At 51.7% G+C, this 13,988-nt stretch overlaps 1 protein-coding gene across 1 annotated transcript in view; it reads right to left on the reverse strand.

Moving 5' to 3' along the window:
- The window catches only part of LOC133353231 (uncharacterized), a 49,438-nt gene extending 43,031 nt beyond the window's left edge, over positions 1-6,407 (reverse strand). The window contains exons 1-5 of the mRNA XM_061569315.1: positions 6,332-6,407; positions 5,178-5,252; positions 2,751-3,185; positions 1,537-2,661; positions 125-184 (exon numbers count right to left, since the gene is read on the reverse strand). Coding sequence (XP_061425299.1) covers positions 125-184; positions 1,537-2,661; positions 2,751-3,185; positions 5,178-5,252; positions 6,332-6,407 — 1,771 coding nt within the window. The remainder of the gene's footprint in view (positions 1-124; positions 185-1,536; positions 2,662-2,750; positions 3,186-5,177; positions 5,253-6,331) is intronic.
- Between the last annotated feature and the right edge of the window lie 7,581 nt (positions 6,408-13,988).

Here is a 13,988-nt window from a genome sequence, read left to right on the forward strand (position 1 = left end):
CACCACCACCATCCCCTGCGACACCACTGAGCATGCCTGGCAGACAGTTAGCATTTCCCTTTTTTGAGAAAACGCACGGCAAGGATTAGGCATGCAGCCAAAACCACGAAATCCCAGCCTATACCTGGAGACATGTGCTGGTGCGCAAACGCGTCAAGCACATAGCGACAGAACTCGTACTGATCTACGGGGAAAGAGAACGACAGCAGATCAGCACGGCAGTGGCAGGGGACGTGGTGACGGGGGTAGGGGCGGCATGGGGGCACGCGTGACCCTGGCTGAACCCGCGAACCCAGGGCCCACGGTGCGAGTCACACAACGCGAGTGCAGTGGTGGCCGGTGGGTAGATACAATGGGGTGGCGTGGGGGGAGGGCACGGAGGTCTGAGTGGGGGTGGTGGGAGGGTGAAGGGGACACGAGGGAGTTGGATTTTAGGGGGTTGTTGGGCTGGGGCAGTGCGTCAGATCACCCTCCCCCACCCCCCCCCCCTTATATAAAACTTTTATTATTTTCTTTGACTCATGTAGGGGCAATGTTTTTGTTCAAAAGGTTGAACATTTTGGCAGCGCCCTCCCCCTTTGTGAGTGTCTAAAATCCGCCTCTGGGGAGGGAATCTCATTTAAGTGCAAGACATCAACTTACTAGCCAAGGCCCAGCAAGGCTCGTGCCGGGCAAGGGGGCGGCCCAGGTTCGTGAGCCTCTTTAATTGGCCAGAAGTGAACAAATGCAGCGATCGCGGCCACGTTCTGCTTCTACGACTGCGGAGCGTAGAGCGGTCGCGTCGAAGCAGCAGAAAGCGACCGATCCTACAGCGGCAGGAAACCTACAGCGGCAGGAAATCCTACAGCGGCAAGAAACCTACAGCGGCAGAAAATCCTACAGCGGCAGGAAACCCACAGCGGCAAAAAATCCTACAGCGGCAGGAAACCCACAGCGGCAGGAAATCCTACAGCAGCAGGAAACCTACAGCGGCAGGAAACCCACAGCGCAATCGCTCGCCCTTTAATGACCGGGGCCGAGTTCACCAGTAACGAGCAGCGGCCGCCCTTTGCGAATTCTTTTTTACCACAACCGTCATCGGCCAATAAATCTAATTGATCTAAGTGTGGGAAGGAAAATCTCTTACACAAGTGCAGGCAGAGCTGTCCAGGGCCTGAGTTACAGAAAATATGTGTTCCATCATAGCCCCGTAGGCACCTCACGACCAGTCATTTTGTCAATCCACTGCTGGATGAAAGCCCCTCCCCACGTTGTTGTCAGTAGTCATGTGAAGGGGGCTGCTCAGTGCAGGTCGGTGAAGGGCGGTGGGACAGGACCGATTTAGATGTCACGAGCACGACGCACCACTCATGTTAGCCGTGCCCGGGTATTGCATCCAGGTCGCAAAGTTCATCATGTAAACCAGTGCATTACCAAATACCCCAGCCATACATATTGCAGTATTATTATTATTATTTTGATAACTCTAAATATGTTACGCTAGAGAGATCATGATACCGGCTGGGGTATCGACGACATCCTTATTTGCTAGTCTACCTTTTTTCTCCGTCTTCTCGGCCGCCCGCTCGCTCTTCTTCTCCCCCTCGGCAGCCCCGCTCAGCGGCTTCACCGCCACTTTCACCGCCTTGGGCTCCTTCGGCTCTGTGTGCTTCTCGTTGTCTTCCTCCTTGTGTTTCTCGTTGTGTTTCTCACTGTGTCTCTCACTGTGTTTCTCGCTGTCTTTCTCTTTCAGTTTCTCACTGTGTCTCTCACTGTGTCTCTCACTGTGTCTCTCACTGTGTCTCTCACTGTGTTTCTCGTTGTGTTTCTCGCTGTGTTCTTCTTTGTGTTCCTCATGGTGTTCCTGCTTTGACTTTTCCAACTTTACCAACCCCTCCGCTTTCTTCTCGAGCGTCTCCACTTTCTCTGCCCTCTGCTCCTTTGCCGTTCTGTCGTTTCTGTCGCCCTTTTCTGCTCTCACTTTCTCAGCATTGTGCTCCCGATGTTCATTATGCTCCTTGGCCTCCTTGGCCGCCTTGGCCTCTTTGGCCTCTTTAGCCTCTTTGGCCTCTTTGGCCTCTTTGGCCTCTTTGGCCTCTTTGGCCTCTTTAGCCTCTTTGGCCTCTTTGGCCTCTTTGGCCTCTTTGGCCTCTTTGGCCTCTTTGGCCTCTTTGGCCTCTTTGGCCTCTTTAGCCTCTTTGGCCTCTTTGGCCTCTTTGGCCTCTTTGGCCTCTTTGGCCTCTTTGGCCTCTTTGGCCTCTTTGGCCTCTTTGGCCTCCTTGGCCTCCTTGGCCTCCTTGGCCTCCTTGACCTCCTTGGTCGCCTTGGCCTCCTTGGTCGCCTTGGCCTCCTTGACCTCTTTGGCCTCTTTGGCCTCCTTGGCCTCCTTGGTCGCCTTGGCCTCCTTGACCTCTTTGACCTCTTGGCCTCTTTGGCCTCCTTGGCCTCCTTGGTCGCCTTGGCCTCCTTGACCTCTTTGGCCTCTTTGGCCTCCTTGGCCTCCTTGGTCGCCTTGGCCTCCTTGGCCTCTTTGACCTCTTTGGCCTCCTTGGCCTCCTTGGTCGCCTTGGCCTCCTTGACCTCTTTGGCCTCTTTGACCTCCTTGGCCTCCTTGGCCTCCTTGACCTCCTTGGCCTCCTTGGCCTCCTTGGCTGCCTTGGCCTCCTTGACCTCCTTGGCCTCCTTATTTTGCTTTAGCTCCTTGGCCTCCTTGGGTTCCGTCAATTCTTGATGTGCCTTGGCCTCCTTGGCCTCCTTCTGCCCCTTCGTACCCTCGTGTCCCTTCACCACTTGCCCCGTCTTTTCTGCTCCGACGACCTTTACAGGGCGTTCGGACTTCTCGGCTTTCTGTTCTTTCTGCTCCTTGCGTCCCTTGGACTCCTTGTGGACTTTGTCCTCGTCGTGAGCTTTCCCGTGCTCCTTCTCATCCTTGTGTTTCTTGTCTGCCGCCTGCTGTACGTGTCCCTGTTGCGCTTTCTCTTCCCTGTGCCCCTGGTGTACTTTGTGCTCCTTGTGATTTCCGTGCGCTTTGTCATCCTTGTGTCCTTTATGCGTTTTCTCCTCCTTGCCGTCTTTATCATGCGCCCTGTCATCCTTATTCGCTTTCTGTCCTTTCTCTTCCTTGTGTTGCTTGTGCTCCTTGTGCGACTTCTCCGATTTCTCCGTCGTCCTTTTCTGCTGATGCGTCGACTTCACCTTCGGCGAACCTACGCAAACAATTTTTAGGGTCACTTGAAAAATCTTGTTCATCACATTCGGCAAACAAACAATTAAGCGCAGTATTTAATTGTGTTTCTTTTACAAAATAGTTTAAAAAATATATGTATACAAAATGAAGTACTTTGCCGCAGACATATATACGTGTTAATATGACGTGTAAACTGTGTAAGGTTCGTCAGTGGTAGATGGTAGAATTGTTGAGGTCATTGGGGCTACACGGCACTGGCGGGGTCATTGGTGGGGTCATTGGAGGGGTCATTGGTGGGGTCATTGGCGGGGTCATTGGTGGGGTTACTGGGGCTACACGGCCCGGGGTTGCGCTACTGACGCCGAGTTCCTCTCAGCTGCCTATTGTAACCGACCAGTGCTGCCAACTCTCTGGGATCTTGTCGTCACGCGATCTGGCAACTTTTCGGGTTTCCCGAGCGACGAAATTTAGTTGAAGCGACTGGCGACGAATCTATCTCGCTCAGGTGGTGGCAATCCCAGCTACCAGTGACTCCAGCTGATGATCACGCGTGGCGGCTACCGCGGCTTGTGGTGGGGGAGGGAGGACACGTGTCTTCAAACATCTGGGAACCCCGAGCCGGCTGTGTCCACTCTCTCTCCTCTCTCTCTCTCTGACAACCCAATGTCACCTTCTCAGTCGAGCTGCCCCAGGGACTCTCGCTCGGTCATAGCTCTCCCCTGCGTCGCGAGTGTTTGTTTAAAACGGACGTGGCAGCGCTCCGACCGATTTTTCGAGCGCGACCGTCTTTGCACGGCGCTCGCGGTTAAAGTGCGGTTTCCTGTAGGCAACGACCTTCAGAGCGCGTGCGTCCATGTATGTTCATAAGCACGCGAGAACCTACCGGGGCATCATTATCGAGAGCTGGGACAATGTGGGATTATCTTTTGCTCCAAGGAAGATACAATCAAAGAAATGCGGTTTTATCTTTGAGGCTGTACAGAGGCTGTGCCCCAAAGCTGTGCGAACAATTGTTTTAAGCTTTGTTAATGAGATTAAAAGACTTTCAAATAACATTCAAGAGCATTATTAGTGAATTAATCAAGGAAAATGTGTAATCTTGTGAAGGCGGGAAACCCCCTACAAGCCACGCCCAACGAGATGCGGCCGATGATGCCTATGACGTCACCAAAATCCGGCCGTCCACCTCCCGACCAGCGGCACACGTGGGAACGAGAGGTGAGCCTTTTTTTGCCGCGTCATCAAATTCATAACAGAACCGATAAATTGGTAATGTAATCGATTACGTCATTAAGTGGATAGACCAGCTCTAATCGTATTCCCCGTTGTGGTTGTTAAATCCGCTTGTTCTGAAGCGCAATTGATCAACGACGGTAACCCAGCAACAAGCCGCGTGGCTGAGGTTACTGCATCGATGGTGCCGCAATCCCAAGGACACGTGCTTGAAGCGCTCATCAGCGCAGCCGTTGCTCAGGATTCACCCAACTTGGCTTGCCACCCCATCCTGCTTTTTCCCAGCATCGTCCATCTCTTTGATGTGGCTGTTCTGGGAAATCTACAAGTCTACGTGCGCTTGTTAAGAGGCCTGCTTGGTTGTCTGTTGCATAATACGCCACTCAAACGCAAGATCCGTACAGTTCTCATTGAGACGCTGCCTTTCCGACAGACCTGTTCTTCACCTGAGGACGGCTGCTTGCGTTGTGGGCGAAACGTCGTGAGAATTATTTTATAATGTTTTATTTTAATTATTTTATTATTTCCCTTCTACGTGACTTTACCGAAAGAACCAAGACGTAGAGTTCTCCCCCTCTTTCGGAATCGCGAGGTATTCTTAGCATGTCCTGTTTTTTTCTTTAAGACACAGGTGGACAATCCTACAACCAACTGGAAGGACGCATCTATTATCGACGCAAACAACGCCAACTCGCAAATCATTTGGTTTGCTGGCTGCAGAATAAAAAACCCTGTTTCTAAATCTGCACGTGCTGAGTAAGCAAGATGTATCTTTCACAGGTGAGCACGGGCTTTGCTTCATGGCCCACTAAACCATGGAGACAGGCCAAGAGCAGGTTTCCACAGAAGAGGCCTGTGAGGGAAAGGCCCTCATTCACAACTGCGTGAGGCATCCCTGTTTGACAGTTGTAGCCCTACGGCCAATCGACGCTGCCGATATAAAGCACACGAGTGGCATTAATACGTACGGTCGTGGATTTGTTATCCTGGATAGCGTCCCTGAGTATCCAGACTGTTATTTAGGAGTTCACTGCTTAGAATGTGTGTCCCGGCCGTATGCTCGAACAAAAACTGACTGAGAATAAATATCTTCCTCTGAACAAGTGCGCTAAATAAAATCAATATTGTGGCTTATTTAGTTTTAAGCTTTAGATTTTTAAAAAATGTTGGCGTATATACAGACACTAATATTTGGGCAGCTGCACAAATGACGTCAACCTCAATATTTCGAAATTATCCGAATAAAATACGTGGGGGCCGTCGTCTCGAAGGCCACTATAGTTTAGTGGTGCAAGTCAACGATCTGCAACACACGCACACGGCGTGTGTGCACCGCTGCCATCTCAAAATGGACAGAGCACTACATTTATCCGAGTACATCGGACGCCGTGGTATGTTACGAGCAAGTCTCGGCTGTCAAGAGACATGGACACATTCATTTATATCTGAACCGCAGTCCTTGAATTGGTTGACGCACTATACGGCCAAACAGGAATCAACTTCACGGCCATGCTAATGATTACCCACATCTGTAAAGTGTATCAGATGAACGTCTGAAAATCATGGAATTGCCCAACCATAAAATGAACTCTGCCTTTTCAAGACAGCTGCGTATAAAGAAAGGCTGCTCCCGAATGCACTATCGCCAGTAGATCGTGCCGCTCCAAAAAGCTCAGTGAACCTCGCTCTAAATACGCTGCACACTTTACACCGCAAATCCCACGCCACATTCTTCTACAGATCCACCCACAACCCCTCCCCTCGCCAACCATTCCACCACCCAAGTTGACACCCACCACCCTCGGGGTGACGAATTAATACGGGAAATGTGATAACCATAAGAGCACACACACAAACACAAGACAACAAACAACACAAGAATAGAAATCGATAGACTGTATAATATGCCACGTCAATATCGAGCCCATTCACCTTGGGGCCTTTCAGCCACGTTAGCCGGCTTGCGGGCTGCCTGCTGAGAATGGCCCTTTGGCCTTTCCTCGGTCATTAATGCAAGTACTGAGGAGGGGGGCAGTGGGCGGAAGAGTTACAGGGGGGGTTGCAGGTGCACGGAACGGCGAGGAGTCATGCGCAAGGTGTGGTAGCGTGCGCCGCATCACAAACGCATGCACTCGCCGGCTATAAATACCCAGCTGCGCGCTCGCGCCCGGACAACCCTCGGCGTGTTTACACGACGCACGGTCCAGCGATGCCGGGCAGCGCACCGTCAAGGCGCCGACAGTGTCGAGGCGCAACGTGCAGCGGCCCCCGGCCTCCCTCTCCACTTACCGCACGAGAAGGCGGCGAATCGAAAGGTGCGCGCGGTCGGTCGTCGGCGTCGCGCCGTAAACGTACCGCGGCGTTCGTTCGGCCGCCCGCACGCGGTCAGTCGGGGCGCATGCAGGAGCCGCGAGCGGACACAGCAACAACGACGGGCGTTAGACTTCTCGAAGCCGTGGCGACGATCAATGGATTCCCTGGGGATTGATTTCGGCTCGGGCGGAGATCAGCGGCCGCGTAATTGCCGACATGCAAAACTGCTCACCGCAGTCTTTAGCCGAGGAAATCAATGCCCCCCCTCGTTTGGGAATCCGGGCAACCGCGGTGCGGTGTGGCTGTTAAGACGCGCGCGGCGCGTTAACGACGCGTGTGTGCAGGCCGTGCACATACAGACCTTTACGCTTCGCGGGCATTCTCCTTCGATCTGGGAAATCGACATGGGACAGCGTTAGCGCCGCGGGTCGGAGTGCGCCAATAAATAAAACGCGTCATCCCCACCGGTTGCTCCTCGGATCGTCTTGTGCACATTGTGTGAAATGTTGAGCCCCTCTGACCGTTTCTTTAAAAAAGGGAGTGATGCAAAGTATTTCGTCACTCGATCAACACCGTTGCACATTATTTATCCGGGAAAGCCTCAAAAACTCGCCACACTCGAGAACCCAGATTCAAACCCAGGGTCTCAGCGGGCCGGCTCAGTGCCGAGCTCCGAGCCAGCCGGCCACCTCTGATGATGAGTTTTATCTATTTATCCAGGAAAGCCTCGCCGAGTCTCAACTTTTTTTTTTATCGCGTCACGCATCGTGACGCTCGGCCAATTCCATTACTGAGCATTTTGGCACACGGGAGGGAAGCACTCAACAGCTCTACACACTCAGATTCAACAATCCGTGGCTGTATTTACATTCCCTAGCCACATCATCATCATAATAATTACTTTGTTATTAAATATCGTGCTGATGCATGCAGGCATGTCTCAAGTTCCCAAAGGGCGAAATGTGCCTCGGCAGCCCTTCGGCGCTCGCCGCAAGTCTCTGGGAATGCTACGACACTCCACGCTGTGTTTTTACGACACTCCACGCTGTGTTTTTAGGGGTTAGCGCCTCGGCCTGTGGAGATCGTCCCGCACAAAAGCCCCGACGCTGGGCCACACGCAAACCACTCGCGGATCACAGAGCAGATCGAACAGCGGTGCCTTTCTTCGGAAGTGGACATTTCCTCCGACGCTGTGCCGAGCTCATTGCAAGCAGCAGCAGCAGCACGTGTCCGTCACCCTGCATGCTGGTGGGGTTAGTAACGGTCGTGTTAAGAGCAGCGGCATTCTGGGACGAGGACAACAAGCCGGTAAGTTGTTATCGAGGATGGTGTATTCGTCATCCCCGCGTAACATGTGGCAACACCTTTTGTGAGGGAATTGATGACTTGAAAAGGGTCTATTGAGCAGATCTTCAGGTTCCTTTGGTCACATTACACCTTCATGAATTGGTAACGCTGGAGTTCACGTCTGTTTATGTCCGTTTAAATGAAGTCAGACGACACGCAAAGATGTCGTCCATCCCACGTTTTTACCGGTGCGAAGATGTAGTCCATCCCAATGTCGGGCCAATGTTGTTGTTAGTTGGCATGCGGAAGTGTGCACGTTACTCACAGGACACCATTAAAGCAAGACCCAGAAGCAGCTGGATGCAAAGCGAGGTGCTGGGGCCACGTTTATTGAGGTTAGTGCGGCGTGTGCCAGACAACTCAGCTGAAACCCTGCACAAGGCTACACACACACACGCAACAACACACCCTGAAAATCACATAACTGCAGTGTGCACAGCAACACCGGAGCTGAGCAATCAAGGTACGATCTTCTTCTTGGTTCTTTCGGTAAAGTCACGTAGAAGGGAAATAATACAATAATACATTCTCACGACGTTTAGGCCACAACACAAGCAGCCGTCCTCAGGTGAAGAAACAGAGCTGTCGAAAAGACAGCGTCCCAATGTTAATGGTATTATGTTTTCTTTTCATTATTTTATTATGTTTTCTTTTCATTATTTTATTATTTCCCTTCAACGTGACTTTACCGAAAGAATCAAGAAGATGAATCCCTGCAGTCACGAAAACTTTAAACCGAAAGGTATGATCTTAACAATAATTATTTGAGAATACTTTAAAGTGAGGTTCCTTTTATCCACGTTCATGTGGGGGGGATGCTATCCGCAGATTTGATTATCCGCAGTGTACGGGCAATCAATATCCCCATGATCAATATGGTTTGGAGAAGTCTTTTCCGGCATTGGACAGACCTAGGGCTGTACACAAATCCAGGAAAATAACTCCTCTTATCCGTGTGGTCAGCTGGAGATAATCACACAAAATATTCCATGGGAGTCCTCTTATCTGTGAAAAAATAAGTTCACTAACATTTTGCACACATTTATTAGGGCTATGGATCATATCAGTTGCAGAAAAGAGACACGTGGATAACAGGAGTTTCACAGTGTTGAAGACAACCAAAGGTTTGAATACATCTGTTGTTATTTTTTTTCACTTATTTTAAATCACGCCGGTTCAGTTAACTCTTGATTATCCAGAGTAATGTGTGGAGGGGTGACCCGGATAAAACAAGGATAACGCTAATTCGATTATAAACAAATCCATTTAGAATTTACATCCTTAGAATGACCGTGAAGACACAGAATGTGTCGTCTGGTTTTTTATTGTTTTTTTTTAAGAAAACCAACTTACTCTACGCTAACTTTGCGGTCACGTGGGGAAACGAGTCACTGACCCCCAACGAGTGAGGAGCAGCCGATGATTTGACCCGGCGTGCGCGTTCACTCGTGCTTATTTCACTCCGGAAAATCCGCCCACCGATAATGGAGAGTTAACTGCATCGAGGACTACTTAGAAAATTGATGAGTCGAGAAAGAAAATTGAAATTTCAACGAAAAGTCAAATGAGAGGAGGGACGTTGATGTCGTCACCCACGCCTGAAAATCTCAACGCTCCCTGAGGTCACGTGGGTTGCCAGCCCGACTGACAGGTACGGCACGGTGCGGAATGGCTAAGGTTTGGCCGCCAGGGTGTCTGGCAACGGCCCTCAATGTGGCCAGAGGAAAGCCGCCACCCCCACCCACCACTCTCGGCCACAGAAAAAGCACATGAGGGATGCGTGGCTGTAGAACTGCTTCTTGTCGTGTTTAGTTTGTTGTCCTTCACCCGCACATCCGATTAGCACGGGTGGCTACGTACGGTGCGAAATAAGTTCAACATACGTACAAACGCATTAAGGGCAGTGTGATCAATAGGGTTTTCATGATAACTAATTTCATGATACGATATAATTTTTCATGATATGATGATTATCGTGATATCAGTTTCCCATAAGCTTTGTTATTGAGTTTCTCTTTTTCTTGTATTGTACGACTGTGAATTGGGTTACCGAGTTGCGTCTTCCGTTGAAAAAGTATGTTCCAGTTGTAAAGAAATATTAACGTATGCTTTAATTTTAATCAAGGTTTTTTCAGGGTAATGATGTACATCACTCGGGTCATTACTATTGTCATCAATATTAACGTCAATAGTTTTTCTATTTTAATCATTGACGGTTTACCTTTTTTTACTTTAAATTTCACCGTCGACGTGAGACCGCTCGCAACCGCACACGGATTCTCTCCCAGCACCATGAGGTTTCTTTGTCATAACTCTCTCAACGGAATTGACTCGTATGCAACTTATAGAATTGCGTAAACCGTTCTGTACCCGGGCCCTCGGTGACAACACCTCCCTCAAAGACGTCGGTACAGCGACGTGTAAAGGCGTAACGCCCCCGCACACAGCACGCCACACAGCCTGCGACTGCACTGAGCGCTCACTATTTCGTTGTTATTTCTGGCGAGTGATGATTTTTTTGAAACCCCTAAAACATAACCTGCCGATAATTATCGTTACCGATTGCACCCCGGGAGAGCATTAGTTACGGGTTATGGAAACAGAAACTCTACAGGTTAAACGCAACATACATGCATCATGCGTGTAAGAAAACAACGGTGGAAATATTTTCGCTGGTGATCGACCGTATATCCTAATGACCTTACGACCTTTCAATTACAAAGTGCGTATTTTCTTAACCCTTGGTTACTACGGAGCTCTAACCTAGACTCTAACCACAACCCTCGTAAATCTCTGGCAGATCACCAACAAGATCACCACAATAATTAGGAGGTAAATTAACAGCAATGTCTTTATGTCAAACACAAACCTTGTTAAATCCCTCCAGTAATTTGTGAACACAGCAAGAGTGATCTATGGCTCAGAACCGCGCGCGTGCGAATCGGTTGTGCGATGCCCATCGTGGCATTTTAACGGTGGTGTAACGATGGACTCAGCTTCCAGGGTCATAGTTCAAAAGTTAAGGGTCATTGTGTCACAATGTGCTGAATGTAGCAATGACACTGGCGTCTGTAGGGGTTATCAGATATAACAGACAGATAATAAACGCATCAAAGGCAGCGCACGTTTGAAACTATCATCACCGGCTCACACTGTGCGGTAGTGTGACTGGTGCATCGTGAACGTGGCGTTCGGAAAACTAAAACATTTCACGTGTTCAAATTAAACGCAATTAGATGAGTGTTTGTTTCGGGGCTTATTCTAAGATGTAAAGACGCACATTTTGTGAATAATAACACATTTTTGCGTAATGATGAAATCCACAAATCGTTTTCAGGATGTCCGCATTCGTTGATGTTGTTTATCTGGATTGTGCACAATGCAAGGACAGAAATGAGGCTGCTGGGGAAATTGCGTGAGGCAGAAAAGGAAGCCCACTGTTGGATGATTTGAAGGTGGGACCGTGCTGCAGAATAAAGTGGACACCCACAGGCCGGGTGACTACATGAGCAGCGGTGAACCTACGGCCGACAACTTCACGTCACACGGTGAGCGACCACGCGAGCCCTCGCGAATCAACACGGCCCGCACACGGTATTCATCCGTCACTGCCAGCATCTTGCTAATCGGGTACTGGAGGGCAATATTTTCGACAACCTGGCAACAACACCACGTTTATAAATTCAGCACGTTCGGCGACTTGTCACTACGAGGCCCTCTCTTGGATAGCGCTAAGCAGCGTGTTAACGTGCGACTGCCCGCCAAAAGGAACGCGAAAGTCCTATACGGCCGTCGGCAAGAAAAGGCTTCTGCAGCCGTGATGTAAACGTCGGGCATCGCGTTAACCGCTGGCACGCGCAACACGTCACATTCTCCGCAGCGTGCGCATTTCGCTGGTGCCACACCCTGTAGAATAAGGCTCGCCGGCGCGTGGTACACGTTGGACTTTTTTCCCAGAGCGAGGCCGCCGCCGCCGCCCGACAACGACGAGGCGCGGTCAGGCACCACCGGGGGGGCTGGTGCCGAGTCCGGGTGGCGGGGGGGTGCGGGGGCGGTGCCGTCGCCGGAGTCTGTGCCGAGTTCGGCGAGCGGGGGGGGCGGGGGGGGGGGGCGGCTCGGCACGCTGGCGCGTCACTTCTGGAGCAGGCCGGCCAGCACGTGCGTGCGGGACGTGGCCGTCCGAGGGGTACCTGCCGTGCCGTCTGCTGCCGTCTCACCGTCAGAGCCGCCGCCGCCGTACACGTCGTCGTCGTCGTCGTCATCGTCGTCATCATCGTCGTCGTCGTCGGGAGCGATGAGGTCGTAGACGATGCCCCACACGTGGTTGAGGCTGTCGGTGCCGCGCCCGGCCACCCTCCCCACCGCGCCCAGCGGATCGGAGAACACCCCGCCTGGCACCCGCGGACACACACGCGCACACACACACACATGCACGCACACACATACACAACAACAACAACAACAACAACCGCCATTCGCCACTAAGTGGCGGTGACGTCACCACGATGCTTGTGCCAGGCCAAGTGCACCTTGAGGCCACGTGAAGTGTCGAAAGCCCGCTGGCAGGAGGTCACGGGGCAGACCCAGGTGCCACTGGTCGACTGACCGAGATGACCGAGATGACTGGCTGATGCACCACCTGTGCCCCCTACTGTGCCAACTTGCTGTGCTTTAGCCACCCGGCGCTCCGCTCGTTGTTGTGAGCGTCGCTCCTCCGCCCTCCGTTGTTGTTGGAGGGCGACTGCCTCTAACTGCCCAGTAGCGTCCTTCACGAGCCTCCTCCACTGAGGCCGATCTTGACACCGCTGGTACCAGTCATCGGCAAGTCCACTCAGCTCCACGTCCTCCTGTACCACATCACTCCATCTCTTCTCCAGCCCGAGCCGCGCCCGTCTAGCCCCCTCGATCCGGCCAAACAAAAGCTGTTTAGGCATGCGGTGGCTGGGCATGCGGGCTACATGACCCAGCCAACGCAGCCTTGCCTGCCGGAGGAGCTCACTGATGGGACTTTGCCCAGATCTTTCAAGGATTTGTGAGCTCCTCACACAATCCAGCCTGGTTAAACCCAGGATGGATCGTAGGCAGGCCAGCCTAAATGTTTCCAACCGGCGAAGATGCTCCACCAGGGGGGTCCACGTCTCGCAAGCGTAGAGAAGGGAGGGAATGACCGTGGCCGAGAAGACCTGAAGCTTCGTGCGGAGCGACAGACCAGGTAGCTTCCACACAGCGTTACGCAACCGATGAAAAGATATTGCCGCTCGACTGATTCGGAGTGAGACCTCTGCTGATAGACTGGAGCCGGTCATAAGCATACTGCCCAGGTATGGGAAACTCTCCACTCTCTCCACAACTGCCCCATCACCAATTGGGAGTTGTGGGGGTGGAGTGTCCGATGGTACAAAATACCCAGGCAGGTGCTTGGTTTTGGTGGGGCTGATGGTAAGGCCCCACCTCTTAGTGGCACGCTCCAGTCTCAGCAACAGCGCCTCCAACTCCTCTTCTGAATGAGCAGCTATTACCAAATCATCGGCATACATAACGTGGTTGACCAATAGGGAGCCATCCCTTGATCGCACCCGGGCGTCGATCAGCCTCCCATTATATCTGTACCAAACGGAAATTCCCCCGGTACAGCTATTGAAGGCTTCACGAACTACGCGGTCAAAATAGATGTTAAATAATGTGGGAGCCAGAGGACATCCCTGTCGCACCCCAAGGTGTACAGGGAAAGGCTCCGACTCCCGGCCACGTAGTTTTACCCGGGCCCGCTCACCATCATGAAGGTCCTTAATGATCGTGAGCAGAGGGTCAGGGACTCCGAAAGCACGAAGAACAACCCAGAGTCCAGTCCTACTGATGGTATCATAGGCCTTGACCAGGTCAATAAAGCAGAGATGTAGGTCTTTTTGGAATTCCCTACACCTCTGCT

The sequence above is a fragment of the Lethenteron reissneri genome, chromosome 43, assembly GCF_015708825.2.
Source record: "Lethenteron reissneri isolate LAM-NWPU_2019-01 chromosome 43, ASM1570882v1, whole genome shotgun sequence".
Lineage (NCBI taxonomy): Eukaryota > Metazoa > Chordata > Hyperoartia > Petromyzontiformes > Petromyzontidae > Lethenteron > Lethenteron reissneri.